Raw genomic sequence first — 23,193 nt, forward strand, 5'->3', positions numbered from 1 at the left:
CACCAATCCTTTGTGTACTTTGTTCCTAAAGAATTGGAGTGATGTTGGTTGGAGTTTTACCAACACCAAATCGTCGACCTTGAACTTTTGCGGTCGCCTTCCTAAGTCTGCCCACTTCTTCATCCTTCTTGCCGCCTTCTCCAAGTAAGCCCGCGTAATATTTGCATTTCGGTGCCACTCCTTTGCGAAGTGGTAGGCTGACGGACTACTCCCAGTATACCCGATTGCCATGGTGTGAGGAGTTGACGGTTGTTGTCCTGGAATGATCTCAAAAGGGCTGTTTTTGGACGCATAGCTCCACTGCAAGTTGTAGGAGAATTGGGCAATGTCCAACAACTTCACCCAATCTCGTTGATTGGCACTCACGTAATACTGAAGATATTGCTCTAGGAGCGAGTTTATCCTTTCAGTTTGGCCATCCGTCTGGGGGTGGAGGCTTGTGGAGAAGTATAACTTGGACCCCAACAATTTGAATAGCTCGGTCCAGAATCGTCCTAGGAACCGAGCGTCTCGATCACTGATGATATTGTGCGGGACTCCCCAATACTTCACCACATCCTTCATCATCAGCTTGGCCGCCTCCTTTGCTAAATAGTGTAGGGGAGCAACAATGAAAGTTGCATACTTTGAAAATCGATCGACCACCACGAGTATCGATCCGAGTCTCCCTACTACGGGCAAGTTTGATATGAAGTCCAAGGAAATGCTCTCCCACGGCCTTTCTGATACGGCCAACGGCTCTAGAAGTCCCATCGGCTTCCGTTGCTCTACCTTGTCTTGTTGGCAAGTGAGGCACGTTTGAACATATTCCTCCACATTAGTCCCCATCTTCGACCAATAGAAGGCCCTCTCCACGAGAGCCAAGGTTCTATGAATGCCTGGGTGTCCAGCCCAAAGGGAATCGTGACACTCTCTTAAAAGTTCACGTCTCAGATTGTCCACTCAAGGAACATAAACCCTATTCCCTTTGGTGTAAACAAGTCCCTCCCGGACCCAAAACTGTCGTGCCTTGCCTTCTTTAATGAGCTGTATCAGGGCTTCTGCCTGGGGATCACTATACAGTCCATCCCTGATCCTGGAAAGGAAGTTGAAGTGCAACTGACTTGCTTGGCCTCTACCCTCCAATTGTACGACATTCACACGCTCCACTTTCCGACTCAATGCATCGGTAACTCCGAGGCTGCTCCTTCAGTAACTCCATTAGTGGAGTTGCACGCTTCGAATACCCTGCTATGAAGCGCCGATAATAGTTGACGAAACCAACGAAAGATCTCAACTCTAGCACCTTCTTTGGAGTTCATCATTCCGCAACTGCTTGCACCTTCGATTTGTCCATCCGAATGGAGCCATCACCGATTTGATGCCCCAAGAATAAGATCTCCGTTTGAGCAAAGTAACATTTCTCCCTTTTCACGAACAAAGTGTTCTCCCTAAGAATCTTGAAAATTTTCCGAAGGTGCTTGACATGCTCCTCGAGCGTTTGACTGTAGACGACGATATCGTCTAAGTAGGCGACCACGAACTTATCCAAATACTCCTTGAATAGTTGGTTCATGAGAGTGCAGAACGTGGCCGGAGTGTTGGTTAAGCCGAAAGGCACCACCAATAACTCAAACGCTCCATACCTGGTCACACAGGTAGACTTCGCTTCGTCGTCTTCAGCAATGCCCACCTGCCAATACCTCGACCGAAGGTCGAGTTTTGAGAAATACTTGGCTTTGCCCAACTGGTCGAACAAGTCCGCGATGAGTGGGATGGGATACTTGTTCTTCACCGTCACTTTGTTGAGGACTTGGTAATCGACGCATAATCGGAGGCTCCCATCTTATTTCTTCTGGAAGAGAACTGAAGCTCCGAATGGTGCTTTAGAGCTGTGAATGAGACCATCGCTTAACAGTTCACTTAACTGCTTTCTGAGTTCTGCCAACTCTGGTGCGGGCATGCGGTAGGGTTGTCTCACTGGAGGCTTCACTCCTGGCTCCAGCTCGATGTTGTGATCCACGCCTCTACGTGGCGGAAGAGTCTTCAGCAACTCGGGTGGCATAATGTCAGTGAACTCTTTCAGGACGTTCGCCACCACAGCAGGTTCATGAATGGCCTTCTCGTCGAGTGGCTCTAGCTTTATAGTAGCCACGAATGTTAATTCACCTTTTCGCATCGCCTTCTTTAGTTGTAATGCCGATATATGTTGGGGTTCCTTGGTTCCTCTTCTTGAGACGGGAACCACACAGGGGTCGCCACCTCCCATCATACACAGGGAGTTTATGAACGACATTAGCACCAATTTCGCCGCGTGCATGAACTTCATTCCAAGAATCACTTGGAAGTCGTCCAGTGGCACCGCTATCATGTTTGTGCTCCCGCTCCATGTTCCGATCTTGATGGGAACTCCCTTTGCCAACCCGGAGATTCTCCTGGCCTCCGAGTTCACCGCCTTCATTCGACTTGGACTCTTCTCCAAGATCAGCCCAAGTCGCTTTGCTTCTCGATCGACAATAAAGTTGTGGATAACGCCCGTGTCCACCATTGCACGGGTCGTTTGGCCATTGAGCTTGATGTCTACGTACATCAGCTCACCACTTCCTGCTTTTTGTAGCCTTGTCTTTGTGTTCTCCCCCACTTGACCCCGCATGACGTTCAACAAACGCATTGCTCCCATCCGGGGTCCTTGCGACTCCTCATTATCGCTGCTGGATTCAAAACTACTCGAACTAAGAGCGACAGTCTTGCCCTTGTCCGATCGTGGGGGGCGGATGAAAGCTGTTAAAGCATTGAGTGCCTGTTTTTATGGGCACTCCCTCACCATGTGCGGTCCTCCGCACAAGAAGCATATGTCAGGTTTCGGGGCCTTGCCCTACGGGCTTGGCCCTTTGTGGGAACTCTTCTTCCTTTGTTCGCCCCCGAGCTCTTTCCCTCGAGAATATTTTGGAGGGCGATTGCCTGAAGATTGTTTCCTTCTTCCCGGGTCTTCAGAGGAAACAAAGTCGGTGAGCCTTTCTGCGGCAACAATTGTCCTGATCACATCGGCGACATTCCTTCGGTGTAGTTCTTATTGAGCCCATGGCTTCAAACCAACGAGGAAGCTGAATAGCTTATCCTTCTCGGAGATGTCCCGTATGTCCAGCATTAGCGTAGAAAATTGCTTCACGTAGTCTCGAATGGAAGTACTCTGGCGAAGTTGTCTCATCTTCCTCCTTGCGACGAACTCTGTGTTCTCCGGTAGGAATTGAGTTCTTAACTCCCGCTTTAAGTCCTCCCATGTGTCGACTCGACACCGACCTTGTTAGATCTCCTCCCAACAGGTTCGCCACCAAAGTTTTGCATCTCCGTTTAGATACATGGTTGCTATAGAAATTTTGGTTTCTTCAGAATCAGGCCTCGTAGCTCGAAAGTATTGTTCCATGTCGAACAGGAAATTCTCGAGCTCTTTGGCATCTCTGGCCCTTCCATAACCATGAGGCTCGGGTGCCCTCAAGTTCTATGGCTGCGCAACGCGGGTGTTGCTTCCTCCCGCATTTAGTGCTCTTGTGAGCATGGTCACCCTTGAAGTGAGTTCCGCCACAACTTCCTACAGGTGTTGCACGGAGTCTTTAGTGTCATCTGACAGTCGATCAACTAGGGCCTCGATCTTGTCGATCCTGGACTCCGCTTCTTCTTGCGAGCTCTCTACCCCAACAAGCCTTCGTTGGCCATAGTAGAGTTCCTCCAAGCTCGCTTCAAGAACATCCAAGCGGGTTTCCGCCATTGTGAGTCTCTCATTATGACTCTTTTTCCCGGTCAGCGCTCCAGATTGCGCCTCCTCCGCTCGCGGAGAGTAGCTAACTTCTCGCTCATCATGTTCGCTGTTGCGCTCCTCATGAGCGGCTCCAACAGCATGAGAGCGAGTGTGCACTTGCAGCCTACCTACGACTGCTTGGGGCAAGGGTCCAGCTTGCCCCGTCTTGCTTGATTCGCCACGATGCTTTGCCATAGCGAAGTTGCGAAGTTCCTTCGCTGCTCGCTCGAAGTGTTTGCCCGCTCTGATACCACAATGTCACGGCCTTAGCTGGAATTGCTTAAGGCGTGAGGCACCATTGCGGCAAAGACATGAACTTAGCTTGCGTTGCCTAAGTCGCGAGGCACCCTTGCGGCAAAGATGCGAACTTAGCTTGCGTTGCCTAAGTCGCGCTTTGCCCTTGCGATTTGCGTCCGCAAAGATCAGCCCACTTGCAACCTTTCGCAGGTCCCGATGGACTTGTAAAAGAGAAAGTTGATTAGTTCGAAGAAAGAGCGACGGACAAGTCCCGACGTCTCGCGAAAAGGGGAAGCTTTACAAGCAATTCAGTGAGCACCTTGCATGCACAAGAGAAAAGAGGGAGAGGAGGAAAATAAGGATTTTAGAGGGTTGAACGAACAGTTGCAAGTCCACAAATAGCTGCTCACCGGGTACCGGGCGCGACAACAAGTTCCCGTCAAGGTAACGTGCGAACTTGCGAAAGGTTGTTCAACGCCCGACACTATACCGAAGCCCCATCCCCCATGGTGCCACCTGGGTGGTTCCAGGGTGCTGAGATGGCTGACGTTTTGCGTGCGGTAGTGGGCTGCATAAAACAGCCCGTGGCATGCGAAAATGGAGCTGTTTTGGGCTGTTTTGGGGTTGTTTTGCTCGGTTCGGTGAGCGATCGCACTGTAGCGCTGCAACTTATTCGAACTTACATTTTTACAAGCAAAAGGACTTAAAACCAAGACAAACTATGCTGCCAAGCAGCTGTACATGTAGATGAGAGCGACGAACGGTTCGTTGAACGGAGTTGTTGCAGATGCACGACAACCGTTCGTGACAAAATGTCCAAGGTGTTAGGCATTCACCTAGGTGTAATGAGGCACTCACCAATGTAAAATTTATAATTAAATATTATTTAGGATGAAGACAATCATCAAGATATAAATTAGACAATACATGAGTTTCATATCATTTATATTCTAAATATCACCACTAACATATTGAATTACATATATTTAACCATGAAAATAAAGGTACTATCTCTGATTACCATGATTGAACATTCTAAAAATGCTGTGACAATCCAAGAGGTTAGCAGTAACAATCCAGTAATTAACTGTTCAGGATCAATAATCAAGAGTGAGGCTATGACTGCAGAGTGCAGAGGTGACGGAGAGCAGCAGCAGAGTTCAGATGCATTGAAGTCCAATGATGTCCGGTCGAGTGCAGGGTAGGGGGTCATGGCTGAGAGTGGCTGGAGATGGGTGGTGGCTGAGAAGCATAGGAGCCAGGGGGTGGGTGGCTTTGCATTTATTGGAGATGGACAGAGAGATATATCTAATTGCAGGGAAGGAGTTGGGAGAGAGAGCCGAGAGTGAGGAGAGACAGGTGGGGCTGCTTGCACCACTGAGAGAGAAAAAAAAGAAGAAGAAAAAGAAGGGGAGAGGGCGGGGGGTTGCACAAGGGAAGAGAGGAGGGATTGTGTGTGTGTTTTGCGGGGTAAGCGGTGAAGGATGCCATGCTATTGCCTGGCTACGTCGAGTGAGGCATCATCCACGAGTGTTTTGGGGGGAGGGGAAGAGGAGGTAGTTGGGGGGAGAGCAAAATCAGGGAGAGGCGGGGGGTGGGGTCGCTTGCACCATGCGGTTGTCAGATGGCATCGGAGGAGGTACCATTCGTAAGGGTTTTGGGGGGACGGGGTGAGGAGCAGGTCATTGGGGCAATTTGGGCTCGCAGGGAGAGAGGGCACAATTGGGAATCCTGTTAATTGATAAAGCCAAACCATTTGGTTCGGTCTGTATTAGGCTCAACATGGGGGGAGGGGGAGGGTGAAGGAATCTGATTAGTTGATTGAGTCAAACCATTTGGCTCGATCTGGATTTGACTCAATCTAGGGAATGTGACTCAGTGCATCCGGACCGATCTGTCACGGACTTAGCTGGTTTTGCCTAAGTCGTGCGGCACCCTTGCGTGTCCGTCCGCAAAGGTCAGCCTCCCCGAAGCCTCCCATTGTCCCTTAGGACCAACAAAAGAGAGAACGAGTTAGAGAGAACGCCTCAATCGGGATCCACAAGCAAACATCTCCGAAAAACACTTCATAAACAATGCAAATTACAAACAGACTTGACAAGCTCTGAACAGTGGCACAACAAAGGGTAAAATGGTCCATTACAAACTGAAAATCTCTCGCACGTGTCCACATGACACAACCTTTATTTACAAGCCTAAAGAGGCCACCAACCCAACTAAAATGGGACTATTAAGCCTTCGGCCGCCCCTCTACATTCTGTACAAGGCATGAACATGCCAAGAGACACGGACATACATGAGCATTACATCAAACATCTTGTTTAGAAGTTTGTCCGTGACATTCTCCCCCACTTATTCCTTCGACGTCCTCGTTGAAGCCTTTGTCGACACTGCAACTCCTCGCCTTTGCTGAGTCTTCAATCTTCTGCTCCAGCTACAATGCGCCTCTTGGCTCCTAGCTGCTCTCCGTTGCTGTTTTTGAGTAGTCGAACCTTTGATCCGCCATGCTGCTTCAACTCACCAATGACTCTGACTCTGGTGTGGGGTTGGCTGAGTTGTGTTGATCCTTGTTGATTCCTGCGGATCCCCTAGATGAAGGAAAAGACCATCCTTATTACGCCAGTCTCTCAAATTCCACATGCTGCTTGAACTGGGTAGATGTTTGTTAGAGCTTTAACGAGCATCGTCTCGCAAACTTCTGAAGTTTTGGGTCCTTCCTCCACAAAATTTGCTCATTGACTCTTCTTTCACTTAGTTGTCACATCCAAGTAGGTTCACATCACTTCCGCTTTCGATTGGCATTTCGTTGGGAAATGAAGCGGACAATCTACTCTCAGTAGCACTGATCACCGTTGGTGAGGATTTGATAACTATTGTCTTCCATTATCTTCGAAGGGTCTTTGAACATATGCAGAGCTCCTCTGCTGGATAGATAAGAGAATTGGGGTACTCGGTTTCGCCCATTCTCTTAAGAGTTGAGAAGGCAAAGGTTACTTGACTTCGCCCGCCTCCTCGAGGTTGTACTCCATGCATCGAGCTGGTTACTGGCCTTCGCTTGCTCTTTGCTCACACTTCTGAAGCACTTGAAGTGTTTGTACTCCTTGCGTTGAGTTAGTTACTGTGATTCACCTTCTCAATGCCATCGAACTTCTGGAATGCAGGAAGTTTTCACCCCAACTTGGAGTAATTCTCTCATAGGTTTGGTCGCCTCTGGGATTGTACCGTCTTCTCCATCAACCCTGCCGCCTACTCCACTGAGTAGCAAAGGTACAACACCGTGTACTGCCTGCTTCGTTCCTTGGTTATGCACTCTTACATGACCCGAAGTCCTTCACTTTCGGCTATATTGATGAGAAGCACATTGACATCGGTCTTACGAAGTTCCTCGGCCTCTGCCCTTCAGCCTTGTCTCGGTACTTGGAGATTGCCTCTACATGCTCCACCTCCTCGGCCCCTTTCACGACCAAGCGCTCTCCCTCCATGAGAGCAAGGGATCAATGACTTTCACGGAAGTCCCGCCTCTGCGGTACCATGGCGCTGCCATGCCCATGGCACTATTATCCGTCGCCTCGCATCTGCATCCCTTTTCTTCACAATCAGTAGATATTCCTCTGTGGCCCTCCTCCGAGTCCACCTCCATTCTAACTGATGCTTGATTTTGGGTAGCTAAGTCCCTCTGGACTCGTCGTCGCTTCCTCGCCCTTTTCGACCCCCTGCTTCAACACCTCTGTGTTCTCCAAGCAGCTCTCCTTTGGTCGATGGAAAGACAGACTGCAACTCTCATGCATGGCCTCTGCCATCGCATTATAGGGTCTGCACCGATTCTGTTCTCCTTAGCTTCCTTGGTAGCAACGTTCGCTTACTCGACCTTGTCCTCTGACTTGTCGGGCTCCCTTAAGCGAATATGAGCTCTGGAGCAGTCCAACTCTCCAGTTGATTCGATCATACCTCTGCATGATCAAGTCCCTCCCATGGAACTCACTGGTACTTGCATTCGAACTTTTCCCTTAGTGGAACACAGCCCCCATATGCTGATGACCAAGGTTTTCATCCGATGCAAAATTCGATGCACGCCCGGAAGACCCGCCTCTGCGGTACCATGGCCTTCACTCCTTGAATCTATAGCCTTTCTTGCCGTCGTGTTGTTCACCGAAGTGGAGCTTCCAGTAGCTCCCGATCATACCTCCGTATGATCTAGTCCCTCACGGGACTATGTCGTGTGTGTCGCATTGCCACGAACTGTTCCACCACGATCCGCTGCACCATGTCGCCTCCTGATGACATCTCCATTGCATTCTGATCCTTGTGGAATAAACTCGAATTGTGAACCCTCCATGTGTGGCCTCTGCCAATACATCGCAGGGTCTCTTCCACCTTCGGTTTTGTTCGCTCCTTTGGCAATCGACCTTCATCCACCCACTCTTGGGTCACACCGAGATGAAGCACCGCTCTAGGACAGTCCTCGCCTAGTAGCTCCCGAAGTGTCCCCCGACTTCGCTGCAATTAGTGCACCATTGTCTGGATCCTGGGCCTCTGCCCCTACCAGCACAATCTCCGCTGCGCACCGCTTCCTTCATGGCAACTTGAATGGCAACACTGTGGCATATTCTTCAAGAGTACCCGCCTCTGCGTCCTCTTGCCCCGTGCTAAGGCCTTCTGAACCCAACTTCGCCTCCGCAAATTGAGTCGCCTTAGTTCCTCCATCAAATGCTCCTCCGAGATAAGTTGCATGTGCCCAGAAGCTCCCTTCATCTTTGGCACCATGCAAGATGAGTCCACTCCGTCAGAATGAAGGACCCATGGAACAGCATGATTCTACTCCTGCCTCTGCAAGAGTTCATGTCCTTGACCTCTGTCTAGGGAAAGCACTGTGCCTCTGCTCCATGTTCCAACTTCTATGTTGGCTCCCTTCATGCGGCTTGGGTACTTCGCCAAGTTACACCCAAGTTGCTCCGCTCCTTGTTTTTGCATTGAGTCGATGGTGGTCCTCGCGCCCACCATTCCACGGGTCAGCCCTCCCTTGAGTCCGATCTCCATATCGACTCCAAGTGTGCCTTCATTTGAGTTGCTTTGGGTCGCTCCCCCACTTGATCTCGCAATGCATCCACCAATGCATTCTCTCGAGCGAGATCATGCGACGACTCCTCGCCGCTTGCTCGGTCCATTGAGCTTCGTGGAGTTGTTGTTTGTTGAGGTACTCCTCCTCAACATGTGCGGTCCGTCGCACATGATTCTCCCTCTGGAGAGCCGGGACTTATCCCTCCTGGATAACTGTCCCATTGGAGCAACATCTCTCTTCGTTTCGGAGACCACCATCCCCTTGGACTACTCCGATCTGCTGAACAAACTGTGCATTGTTCTGCCTCCTGCAAACACACTTGCTAGATTGCGACTCCACGTCAATACAGCCCCCGCTGCACCACTCAAGGTCTAGCAACATGCTGAACTCGTTGCACACTTCAGCCTCCTACGGACGTATCCTTCACATGCCGAAGAGAAAGTTTCAATGCTCCATGGCACCGAGTTTCGGTCGCCTTGGGATGGCCACGAACATTCCATCGTCCGCATACAAGCCCATGCATGAGTACCAAATTCTTCGAGTTAGTAATTCCCCTCACCTCTGTGAGCTTTGCATAACTCTTTTGGTCGTTGAGCAACTCATTCCACCTTGGATGGTCTCATCCTTTACCAAGCGCTTCGCTTGCCTTGAGCACCATTAAGTATAGTTGTCAACGTTGAGCGGTAGCTCAAACTCAGCCATCCCAACCTTTATGCGCTCCAAATTCTTCCAAGCTTGCCTGTTCTCGTGGTGTCTCTTGCGCGAAAGGTTGGCCATTCCTCTGAATGCCAATGTCAGATGTTCACTCCTTCGAACGACTCCTTTTCCCTACATCTCCATGCCCGTTTTCCCCCAAACGATCGCGCGTGTGCTGACTGCCCTCAACGCAGCCCCGCTAGGTCCCCCACGTTTGCATACTAAGTGTTTCTATGAGTGCTTGTCCCGCTCTGATACCATCTGTCACGGACTTAGCTGGTTTTGCCTAAGTCGTGCGACACCCTTGCGTGTCCGTCCGCAAAGGTCAGCCTCCCCGAAGCTTCCCATTGTCCCTTAGGACCAACAAAAGAGAGAACGAGTTAGAGAGAACGCCTCAATCAGGATCCACAAGCAAACATCTCCGAAAAACACTTCATAAACAATGCAAATTACAAACAGACTTGACAAGCTCTGAACAGTGGCACAACAAAGGGTAAAATGGTCCATTACATACCGAAAATCTCTCGCACGTGTCCACATGACACAACCTTTATTTACAAGCCTAAAGAGGCCACCAACCCAACTAAAATGGGACTATTAAGCCTTCGGCCTCCCCTCTACATTCTGTACAAGGCATGAACATGCCAAGAGACACGGACATACATGAGCATTATATCAAGCATCTTGTTTAGAAGTTTGTCCGTGACAGATCGGCACTCATGCCTAGGCACTAGCTTAGGTGGCGCACAAGCCCAAGCACCTCGCCTTGGTTGTCATGAGGTGGTCAAGCAAGGCATTTGTCTAGTGACGACCAACATGGATCTGGTGCCAGAGATTTTAAACCTTGTTTTTGCATCTTTTATTAACCTGACCTATCTGATAATAAAATAAGCTAGGATTCCAGTGTATGATTATGTTTACATTTGTGATTTTCCAAAATAATTTTGTTTACTATGTGTTTGTTCATGTTTCGATTGTCTTTAAGATGCCAGATATTACACTATCTATTCCCCTCATTGACTGGCATAAAACATGCTATCCAATGTATCAATATTTTGTGTGGCCCCCTATACACACACACACACACACACACACACACATATATATATATATATATATATATATATATATTATATACACACATACATATATTTATGTATAGATAGATCTAGACAGAGAGGGAAGAGCGTGTTCTTAGATTTTGGCATTTTCAGTACTTAATGTGACTGATAAAAGCCTTGTGAAGCTAGATGTTTTCTTTTACACATTGCATTCTCATGCATCTCTGAAGCTGGGTTGTTGTATATTGTTAAGGTGTTTTCATTGTTCTGTGGAGAATTATAGCAGATGATCATGCGACTTCTATCACTTGATATAAGAATATTTTGCAGCTGGAGTGTAATGTTTCTTGTTCTGGAGTAGTAATTGTTAGAAATTAGTTGCCAAGCATAGCCTCCACGTTTGATATATCAGCTCCTGCATGCAAAATGGTTATACGGTTGGCCTTGAGAGAAGATTATGTTTCGCATATAAGATGCTTATAAAGTAAGATACTGAGTCAAAAGAATGATTAGTTGGACTTATATCTGTAACTGTTAATTTCTTGTTTTTCTTGAGGTCATAGTCATCCAATGGAAATATTGCCTAGTTAATTGCCAAAGCTCATCTGTTGATTAGAACCAAGGTACCAAATACCTTGCACTGGTACATATGTATATTTTTAAATTTTCTGTCTGGTACAGATATAAGCAACGCACCTGATAAATTGGTACTTATATATATTTTTAAATTTTCTGTCCGGTATGCCGTGCACCACCTGATAAGCAACCCAGTACAGTATGCTTAGCACTTGTAATATATATTTTTTTAAATTTTCTAACAGCTAGGAGTGACAATTGTGTTCTTTTTCTTTGCATTTTCTATTTTCTCATTGTCACACACTCATGCATGTGGTCACTCTGTCATGCTCTTCCTTTTTCTCCCTTGTGCCATGTTTTGCCACCATGCCACTGTCACCGGTGTTTTTCTTCCCTGCTGCATTGCTGCCATCTCCTCTTTCTCATTTGGGTGCCTGTTCGCTCCTCTGGCTCTTCTTCCTCCGTCTTCTCCTCCATTCTTCTTCTTCTGCCAGTCTTGCTCTTCCTCCCCCCATCTAGTGTCGGTACATCAGCTCATACTAAGTTACTTACTGGTCCAGCTGCTGACCAGTATTGGTATCAGATGGAGATTTTAAACTTTGATTAGAACATTGCCCCAATGCATGGCTTTTAATATGGTCCTCCTGTATGTGTTCCTACCAGTAGATATTTGAAAATGTAAAACTCACTTAAGCAGAGTGCCATTTAGGTGAGATAGATATATGCACAGATATTGGAGATATGTCATGTGTTTTAAAATCATTTATTAAATAGGTAAAATCTCATTTTGTTTCTTTCTCTAATATTAAGGTTGGTAACCATCTTCATTGGCGTGCTGCATTCTGGGGGGAGTCAATCTTGATGCTTCCATTTGCTATTTTAGGCTTCATTATAAAGCCTCTGCAGCTGAAAGGTAGTTACTTTTTGGTAACCTCTGCTATATATATGTGGTCTGGTGCAAGCGGAATCCTAAAATACTCGTGTTTTAACATTTTAATATTACAGGTTTTACATCATCTCTATCAGAAAAAGCAGAGACTAGTGATGAAATAATTGTCCAAGATGGTGGTATGTTTCTACACCTGATATGCTAGTTACATTTCATCTTTTATTTGTTGCTTGATTGCTTCAGATTGCAACTCTATTCAGATAGGAAATCAACTTTGGTGACAAATCATTATTAAAAGGAACAGTCATTGACTACTCTACAACACTCGTTTATTTGTAAACAAGGATTAAAGTTTTGACCATACCAATCAATACATTATTTCTAAGCAAAGATAAATGTTTCAGCCATATCGGTCAATACAGACAGGTTTTTACTGGTCCCATGGTTGATTTGTACATGGACCGGGCAATTTGATCTGGTTTAGTTTGGAACTGAGCTTATCCTGTGTAAGCTTATGGCACCATGCTTACCAAGTGGTAAGCTGACTACCATTGAGCCTCCTCCTTGGTTTCCTTTCTGTTTGCTTGTAGTGGTCTGGTCGAACCCACTATTACCAACCTCTGCAAGTGCTGCCAAGAACACAAGGTTCCTCAAGTATTCCATGTTGTACATGTAACTGAGGTGTTTTTTTCTTTTTGTAACTGAGATGTTTTGGGTTTGGGATTGTTTTCCAGGTTTGGGCTGCCCATGAGACTTCAAAAGAAGGTGAGCTACAAGAGAAATGTGCCACAATAAACTCTAGTGAGTTCAATTTGAAACCAGTTTAACTGGTTTGCCTAAACAAGATACCAATAAAAAATGTAGACTGCATTATGATTGGTCTGGTTCAAAATAAGACCACATTTAGTTCAATTGGGGGTATATTCTACAAAATGCCCTGATTTAAATGCCAATTTTGTTTTGGAACAGAACTATTGTTACCCAGTGCATATGCAAAATAAATCAGTACTCAGTCCCATAGATCTATCATGGGCGTACTATACAAACCGAAACATTTAAGTAACTTGTAGTTCTGAATAATGAGATTAACAACTTAACTTTTTTTTATTTTAAAAGTAAAATAATCTGGCAACTTTTATTGTTGTTGCAGTTGATAACAATTGTACGCTGAATGTTGTCTCAAAGAAACAATTCTATACTAATTACATTTTATATGAGCTAATATATTTTACAACATTGGGGATATTGGTTTTCTTGCATAAGTATGCTGCCATCTTGAAACCAAACTAGATTGGGCTTTAGATGTCAGTTAGTTTTGTTTTGGTTTCTACTGTGACATCTAATATTTTTGTTTTGTTTCAGATGAACATAATGCCAAAAGTGAGTTGCAAACTACTGATGAGGATGTGTCTGCAAAAGCACCACATAGATTCTCCTCGTATGTTCTTGTATCAATCCTTTTTTGCCTCTTTAAGTAGAAATTATTAGCAAGAGTTTTTTTTTTTTAAGTTGACAAGAGTTGTTATAAGCAACGGTTACTTATTTTCTGATTGTTTGTTCTCATGTTGTCTTTACTATTATTGATCCGTGGTTATTGCAATATGATACACTATCATTATTCCATACATCTTGGACCGAGCCACATAGTGGTTCATGAAAAATAAAAAAATGTGATTTTTTTGTTACTGTATATGATGTTCTTGTGTTGAAATACAGAGCATGGGAATAGTTAGAATGTCATTAAATTTCTTTTAGTGTGAAATTTTGACTTTTAGCACCCTCAGAATAGAAGTTGTCATGTAGGGTAACCACGCTTTATGGATCTGGATATCGGATGGTTTATGAAACATGCACAAAAACTTTGTAATCCAAATGAGAATGTTGAGGTAGATGTATGGGTTTCAAAAAAGGTAAAAGAATTTTTTTGCATTCATGAACAATTAGGTGTAGCTTTCCTAGAGAATAAAATGAGATAAAGAGTCTAAGATGGTGTGGAGTATGGACAGTTATTAAGGAGACTTCTGGATATGCTGTGGTTCGATGAAGTGCTACAATTATTCATGGTGATACAATAAGAAGTAGAGGGAGATCTAAGAAGACTTGACTGGAAATAATATAAGGATATTTGAATGCTCTACTAGAAATATTACCTTGGACAAGGTTTACTGGTGGGAAAAGATCAACATAATCAAGCCCAGATATTTGGGACATTAAAGCTTGTTGTTATCGTTGTTGTATTCTTCTGGCCATCACAATGTTATGGTTTTTTAAGCATTATTTTGTCGTTTCCCTTTCAAAAATACCTTGTGTCTGAATATCATTTGATGTCTTTATTCCAAAATTATTTGGACACTTTGAGGAAAGAGGAAAGAACTGGAAGGAGAGATTCGAAGAGACCATTGACAGTATCTCTTTTAATTTTTAACTGTTAAGTCTTGAGACAAAAAACGAATAGTTTTCTTTTATTCTCTCTGAAATAGTTTTATGAACCCAAAATAACAAATTAAATAATTATTCTCTTCAAGGTTCATTGTACCATGGCGTATCGCTCGGTACAGACAGGACATTGGTATGCCCTCATGTATTTTGTGTCGGTATACTCGGTATGACTTAGTACAGCTCAGTATGTACCATACCGATAGTTGGTCGGTACGTTGGTACGGACCGGTAAGACGAACCATGATTCTCTTTTGATCTATTATTAATAGTTTGCCAAACTTTAATCCTTCAATCTGTATTGTCTGATGCAGGTGATCTGATTCAGTCCTTTTTTCCCTGAATGGGCTGATCCTATTAGTGATACTGATTTTTTGTCCTTGTAGGAATGATGTTGTATGCAGTTGTTTTTTTTAGCTTGGACTTTTAAGATGACCTTTTTTTTCTAAGTGGACAATATGTGAGGTGTATTGCTGCTATTTCATCAAGGTTAGTCTCTCATAGATAGAAAAGGAGGAAAGAGATATTAAGAGGGGTTCGAAAGGCAATATTGAGATGGAGATACATACTGGTCTATACTAATACCATACTGGTTTCCAGTAGGTTATTGAAACTGGTACCGGACTGCGATTGAAATTTCTGATTCTTTTTTTTTCCTTCGTTGCGACAGTATTTTTACTTTGATGAAAACTATGTCATAGTCCATCATAGGTATATCGCTACTCGTTTGATTGTTGCTACTTCTCCAGATGGACCATCTTTTTGAGATAATGCAGATTTTGACATCCACTATATGATAATAACAATTTAATGATTGAAACTGACCCTCATTAAGATGGTTTTTTTTTCTTTTTTAAGAGTCTCGGAGTAGTTATTAGTTAATTTAACCAAATCAAGTTTCGTCTACCTGTCGTCTTCATTATATTAGCTGACAACCTCACAATTGCAGCTTATCGGAGTTGAACATGAACTTTTGATTTGGTTATTATAAGGAACGTTTTTACTTCTCCATATAATTGATATTTATTTGATTTGTTATTTCCCTGATTGAGGTAATTTATTGACAGTGAATTATTTTTTTGCTTTAACTTTTTGCAATCTAATTGTTATGTTTGTTTATCAAATTAATGTTGATCTAATGGTGTTGACAGGATTGTGAGTCAAGTTTCAAGGTTTTGGAAAGATATGAAAGTGCTTCTGTTAGAGAAGGTTTATGTCATAAATGTTCTAGGTAATGTATTCAACATGTATTGAACTACAGTCAAGTTTCTTTAAATTATCTATTCATTTCTTTAATAAGGTTTATAATCATGTCTTATACAATTTGTATGCTCTAATTGACATATATGGTTTACATGTTTACTGAAGTTGGCATTCTCCTTGTCCATGACAACTGTTATATTGCTATTATTGTACTGATTTTGTTTGCCTTAGTTGAAGATATGTCAACTTCGTTGATGAATGTATACCCAGTTCCTTGAAGTACGAAAAAGATTATTCAGGAAGTTGAGATGTATTGTAGCTTATGGATCAGGATATTGGAAGATCAAGGTTAATTAATGTAAAAGCTGCAACTAGGCATTAGCAACATAGCCAAAGTTATCAACTCTAACTATTGTAAGCCAGGAAACAAAGCTATATTTGGCAGGAAGCTTTCTGTGGAAGTTACAGCATCATCAAGAGGGTCAGGAAACTATAAGGGGGATAGAACTCAAAATATTCACATTAAAACTAAGAAAGATGTTACTCCAGAAAATCATATGCATAGTCTAGATTCCCAAGTTTTTGTTGATCGATTACCAATTGAAGAACCTATATAGGTTGTGTTTGTGTAAATCAACAATTTAACAATGATGCAAGAAACTTAATCCAAAGATGATTAACTTGAAAATGTGGATGAACATAAAGGAAGAGGCAAATTCAGATGCAAGTTATCATGTTCAAGGTGTGTCAGAAAAAAGGAGAAAAAATTAGAATTTTTTTTGTTGATGTGCAATTGAAATTGGAGCATATTATTTGATTATTTTTAGGTATCCTAGGAGAATTTATCTACCATATGGTTGTTTTGAAGAAAATATCGGTGATGCACATACTGGTTTGACCATTTTCTTTCCTTCTGGGGCTAGGATGAAATTTGATGTCATGCCAAGGGTATGCTGCAGTTTATTGCTTTCACAGCTTATGCTATCGAGATGAATTATCATATATGAGACGTCCTTTGATTAACATCTATTTTAGTTGTTGGATGAGAAAATATTGGTGGTGCACATCTATTTTTTCAGCTTGAAGTACACAGGGTGGTCCAGGTTAGATTCATGAAACTATATGGACTATATAAAGACTTGATAGATTCATGATAGGTCTTAGATGGTTCTAGGTTAGTCAAATATGGTTGTGGATTGAATCTGGTTGTATTATCTAATTTTTACACTGCAGGATTTTTTTTTTGTCATTTTTAATTAATGTTTCGAGAGTATAGTATACTGTCTTTTGAATTTCTACCATCCATTTAGTTAATGCTTTTTAGGTTAGTATACTGCCTACTAACCTAGTTTCTTTTTCCTTGACCTCTAGTTGGTTTAGTTCTAAAATTAAAAAAAAATTCTGATGTGCAGCCAATTTTCTTTTGTGCGAAAACCCATCAAGCATGAGACCCTACTAGATGTAAATGGAATATCTTCTATTAAGTTTTATGTTCTTTATTAAAGTTCGCTGTACCATGGCATACCTCTCGATACGGGCAGTATGTACCAGTCCGATAAGGGACTAGTATGGGCGGTACATTGGTATGCTCCCATGTATCTTATATCGGTATGCTTGTTACGGCTCGGTACAACTCAGTATGTATCATACTGATAGCTAGTGAGTACATCGGTATGGAACGGCAATGTGAACCATATTCTTTATCATACTGTTTTTTCTTTAATGCTGCTTTTTGTGCAGTTTATTGCATATTTCATGTCTGCCTATGAGTTAAATTTTTAATTTTTTTCTATTTGGTTTATTCTATATTTTTATAAATAGTATTATTGTTACAATGACTCAAAAACTGAAAACTTAACCTTTGAACGTTGCTGTCTGTCTGTTTGATTTTTAGCTTAATCTGATTGGCTATTCATGCCAAAAAAATCATAAATTTCTTACTGCCAAATTTCAAAATTTTGCATAGTTTACACTATTCTACTACAAGTTTCTCTTGATGAACTTCATTGAATTTCTCCTCAAAAGAATTATTTTTACCATAGTTATATTGATGCAATTCTATTGATCTGGAGGTAAGGCCTGTTAATAAATTAAATGGATATTAGGTGTCAGTCAAAATGTGAATAATAACTTATTCAACAATGTGACAAAATAACAACAATTAGAGATGATAGAAGGTATAGGTCAATATACAAAGTTTCTTGTTACCCTGCCCATCTACCAGGATGTTGAAACCAGTATTTAAAACCTAGTTAAGAGTATAAAGATCTAGAGAATGAATGCTCAAATAGCATTTGGCCTTGATCATTATGATAATCGATGAGGAAAAAGATTTGAAGAATTAATGAGAAACTTGAAGGAGACAAATGTAGCTTTCAATGAGCATTCTTTCTGATGAAAATGCTGGGTTCTGCCATCTTACTAAGGATATAATTAATGAATGGATGAAAAGAGAACAAAATAAAACAAAAAACAAATAATAAATTATTAAGTTTCCCATTGGTTGCATTTTAGAAAATTTCCGACCTTTGCAATTGTTATCATATCTCATTTTCTGATTTATGAGTTTCCTTCTCTGCAGGTTATATTGCATACAATTTTGTTATTGGAGCTTATTCCTACTGGGGTCCGAAAGCTGGTTATGATATCTACCATATGGTAATTTACAGTACATAACTTTTATAAACTTACCTGGTTCATAAAAACTCATGGATATTGAAGGGTCCTCAATTGCATAACTACTAAAGTATTTACTTTTCTCCTTACTAAGTTGTAGCAGCTTTACCTGCAACACTTTTATTTTAGTTTCTTGACTTGTGGGGTCGAAGAACTTGAGTGTGGCCATTTTGTGTACTCGCTGGTCTGTCATAAGGACGTTATGTGCCAGTGCTGGTAAGGTTTAGTATACCAGTCTGTTACCAGTTTTCATACGAGTTTGTATGTGTAAAAGCAAATAAAAGAACTGTTGCATTACTGAAATACAGCTAATTTTGCAGTATCCATGTGTACTGATCCCTGTCACACGGGTACTTGCTGCAGTATACCTGATATACTGTGACATTTTATGCCTTTGTTCTTTGTAATATACATTTTTGATCGGTTCAACCATTCCTCTGCCAAGTTTTCCATGTGCTGCCTTTGTGTTGAACATGGTAATTACATATTAGCTGGTATTGCACAAAATTTAGCATGGAGGCCCCACTTAATTCCTTGGAGACAGCACTAAACCATCAGCTGGGTCTTCCATTAGTAAAATTCTTGTTTTTAGTAATGAATTGTGCTGTCTAAGAGTAAAACCTTTTTGATGGTGTCCTCCTAGTTGATATTTGTTTACTTTCAGAGCAATGCTGACTTGATGTTTGGAGGAATCACAATTGTTTGTGGGATCGTTGGAACTCTAGCTGGTGGATTTGTTCTTGATCTCATGGAGTCTACAATCTCAAATGCTTTTAAGGTATATTTATATCCATGATGAGGTACTTGGCCTCTAAATTTGCACTGAACAGTACTTGCAGTTCTTGGTGCATTGAATCATCATTCATAATTATCCTGTCTTCTCACTATTATTATTTTTTTATAACTCCATGTTACTTGGTGCTTTTTTTTTTTTTGCTTCCTTCATTTGATGGTAAAATTTCTAACAAGTATTGGCTTTATAAAGCAAAGTTCTAAATTTTGGGTACTGGGCCCATGCCAAACCATATCTAGATCATTATGGTCTAGTTCCTGCTGATGACAAAGAAGAAGAGGAGGCAGAAACAAAGAGGCTGAGGAGGTGAGGGGTACCAGACGAGGGCTGGGGGTGGTGTGGTGATGGGTGGGTGAGAGAGAGGCGCCCCTGGGGGTGAAGTACATAGTTGGCGACATGGCATAAATATATTCCTCATTTGACTGTCAATCGTTCATCTAGAATTTCAAGCTTTAAACTGTATGTCGAGACTCAAGAGTATACTAAATAGAAGCATATAGCACTTGACTGGTAAGTTTGGTATCTTTTAGATTTGAGATTAAGGTTCATTTTATTGTCTTAAATTTGGCTTCAAGGGAAAAGAGACTAGATTATAGAATGCAGATCCACCATAGACAATGTCATGATATTCACTCTCTCCACAACTCTAAAACTGACAGATGCAAGTTCTCTGTCCTTCATGTTTATGGACTGATTAGGAGTTGTATTTTGTAACATATAATATCTTCTACAAATTTAGTATTTTCTATGATGATGTTTTAACTTCAAAAACATATGCTTTCAAACAATTAAAGGATGATATTTATTGAGTTTGTTCTACTAAATATGTTTTGTATGCCACAACACATGAGCACAAGTTCTGGAGATCTTAACATAATAAATACTTGCATTTATACTAATGCAACCATATAGGAGTTGATCTACAACATTGGTTATTTGTGAAATGTTTTCTGGCTCAGACATATAGAAGATAAACATCAGCTATTCGTATAGGGTTTTCTGGCAACTTGAAAAGATGATAATTAGTCTAAAGTGGTCAGTGAATCACTTTCCATATCCATTATAATGAGGTTTCTTAAATTATAGTACATATTGACAACATGGCTCGGAGATAACTTGTTTATTCGTGTGCTTTTTTTTTTTGTGATGATCTCATTCCAGGTGTGGTGTTTTCTTGTAGACGTTTTCACCAAGTGATCTCAGTATATTACTAGTCTATATTGTCAAATAAGTTTATTTTTGTGTTTAAATTTCAGTGTGTGAACTATAAAATTTTGATTTATCTCTATTTGAAAAATGACACATTAAAAGCTGTCAATGTCATTTCTTGCAGCTTCTTTCTGGTGCAACCTTTCTGGGGGCTATTTTTTGTTTCAGTGCTTTTTGCTTCAGAAGCCTCTATGGTTTTATACCATTCTTTGCAGTTGGAGAAATTCTTGTCTTTGCTACACAGGTATACAAAATTTATTTTTGAGCACTGGGATTATCATAGTTTCAATTTTCAACTACCAAAAGTGTGTGTCATCAGCTCCACTGACATTACTGATCCCAACAGCAAATCAGAACATCAAGCTTTTACTTAAATTCAACACATTGCACCTGCTGTTTGAACTTTCATATTCCAATAAAAGATGCATACTGGCAATTCCCTGATGAAACACACAGATTGTTGTGAAAACTTTGCTGATTTTCAACTTTTAATGTAAATAGTGTTTTGTCATTTTTTCTTTTTTGGTGAGCTCCTGATACATTAGGAAGCCACTTCCAACTTCAGACGCAGTAATGGTTCTGACTATATGTGTATGACTTGACCTTGCCAAGAGAGAAAAAAAAAGAACTTTGCTCTTGGCAACTTGAAGAGATTTTGTAGGTCTTTTGTCTGTATGTCTATGCCCCTGATTATATGAAGAGCCCTCACTAACCTGTCGAGTCTAGCAACTGGATGTCTCAAGGAAGAAAGACTCTTTGGTCCCACAGCGTACTCACTACTCAGACCTAGACCCACAACTGGATGTCTCATTAACATATGAAACTATTAAGCCCATCATTTCAATCTTGCATGGATCATGTCTAAGTAGGTAGACATTTCTTCTATTCACGTGACCCTCTCAAAGTTGCCTACGAGTAGGAATGACAAGGATCTGCCTCAGTGATTTTTCTGTCTCCACTTTGTTCCCCCTAAGACATATACCATTACTAAATCAATATATTCCACCATAGAGACTGAAGAAAATTTGTCTACCCTCCTTTCTCCTATGAGAACCCCAGGATCCAACCTCAATTCCTCTTCGTTCCACACTCCAGTTTTCCTTTCCAAATAGAGCTTTATCCAAAGCAACCCATGATCTCCTTTCCAGATCATCTCCAGTTTTCAGTGACATGAGATCATTGAAGATGTCATGTTGAATTGACCCATGATTTTGGCTCTTGGTTCTCTGGATAGGTATAACTTAACAACTAATACATGTATGTATTTTTTCATCACTGCTGCTACTCCGGGTAAAATGCTTACTGTTTATGCTGTTAGAGCTTTCCAGTGGATTCAGAAGCATCCAAGTTTTGTGAAGTTTGCTGCCACAATTTCTATCATGTCAACAAGCAAACCTACCTGAATAAGTTCTGATTGATCTTTTAACAGCGTGATTCACGTGGTTCTGCAGGGTCCAGTAAATTATATATGCCTTCACTGTGTCAAACCTAGCTTGAGGCCACTATCAATGGCTATGTCTACTGTCTCTATTCACATATTTGGGGATGTTCCATCCTCACCCCTGGTTGGCGTTCTGCAGGTTTGTTTTTTGTTTTCTTCGTCTTTTATTTACTTTTGAAGTTGTCTTCGACTATTATAGTCATAAAGTTTATCTGAATTAAGTGTATGTTATATCGGTGAAGTCCTAAGTTAAGCTATGGAGAAATTAAGCATGTGTCATCATGAAACTATAATGCTTTAAATATTTAAACCTTGTTAATAATTAAAATGATCTCAAGGATGTCATAGCTGTATAACAATATTATTGCAATATTAGGACCTAGAAACAAGAAAATGCCATTTAGGATATATTCTGACCATGCTTGTAGTGGTAACCATTAGAATCCACAAATCCATCAAAGTCAGTGAGCTGAAAAAAAAAACCATGATGATACTTTAGTGGTGATATGTCCTAATAATTGAAAACACACCAACATATGGACAATTATGATAAATTGCTAATGATAAACAGTTACTGTCAAAGGTCTCCTAAACTTCAGCTATTAGAGTGTCACACTCCACTCAAATTTTTTGTACTAATGTCTTTGGAAAGTTTATAAGTATTAAATATAGATTGTGGATAAAACAGAAAACTTGATCCATGTTCGAGGGAAAACGGAAGAGAATAAATTCAATTATGAACAGATATGGTTGTATTTTCTATAACTTGGAAATTGGTGATATTACATTTTACCCTCTACTTGGATTTGCATGATTCAAGGGTTTAAATAGGTGCTCGGGCGCTCGCTTAGGCGTTCGGGAGGCGAGGCTGGATGCCAACAAAAATAAATGGTAAAGGGAGCATCCAGGGACTTCCTTTACGTTTAGGTGTACAAATCAGGAAAAAAAATTGACTTGTACACCTAACTATCTCATGTATAACAACATTGGCATCCAGGGACTTCCTTTACGTTGTTAGGTTTTGTTTCCTGATTTTATAGTGATTCTACCACAGTTCTTGTGAATTGGTTTAAATGAATTTTTCTTTATTGAAAGCTTTACAAATTTTTGTGATAATGTAAGTTTCTTTTCTTTTTTTGGAA

General features: G+C 41.7%; 1 protein-coding gene across 1 annotated transcript in view; it reads left to right on the forward strand.

Moving 5' to 3' along the window:
* The window catches only part of LOC135673590 (probable sphingolipid transporter spinster homolog 2), a 34,401-nt gene that overhangs the window by 9,908 nt on the left and 1,300 nt on the right, over positions 1–23,193 (forward strand). The window contains exons 7-14 of the mRNA XM_065182655.1: positions 12,215–12,317; positions 12,410–12,472; positions 13,656–13,731; positions 15,881–15,960; positions 18,514–18,590; positions 19,273–19,386; positions 20,735–20,854; positions 22,062–22,190. Of these exons, the coding sequence (XP_065038727.1) occupies positions 12,215–12,317; positions 12,410–12,472; positions 13,656–13,731; positions 15,881–15,960; positions 18,514–18,590; positions 19,273–19,386; positions 20,735–20,854; positions 22,062–22,190 (762 nt within the window). The remainder of the gene's footprint in view (positions 1–12,214; positions 12,318–12,409; positions 12,473–13,655; positions 13,732–15,880; positions 15,961–18,513; positions 18,591–19,272; positions 19,387–20,734; positions 20,855–22,061; positions 22,191–23,193) is intronic.

This window comes from Musa acuminata, chromosome BXJ1-5 (genome assembly GCF_036884655.1).
Source record: "Musa acuminata AAA Group cultivar baxijiao chromosome BXJ1-5, Cavendish_Baxijiao_AAA, whole genome shotgun sequence".
NCBI lineage: Eukaryota > Viridiplantae > Streptophyta > Magnoliopsida > Zingiberales > Musaceae > Musa > Musa acuminata.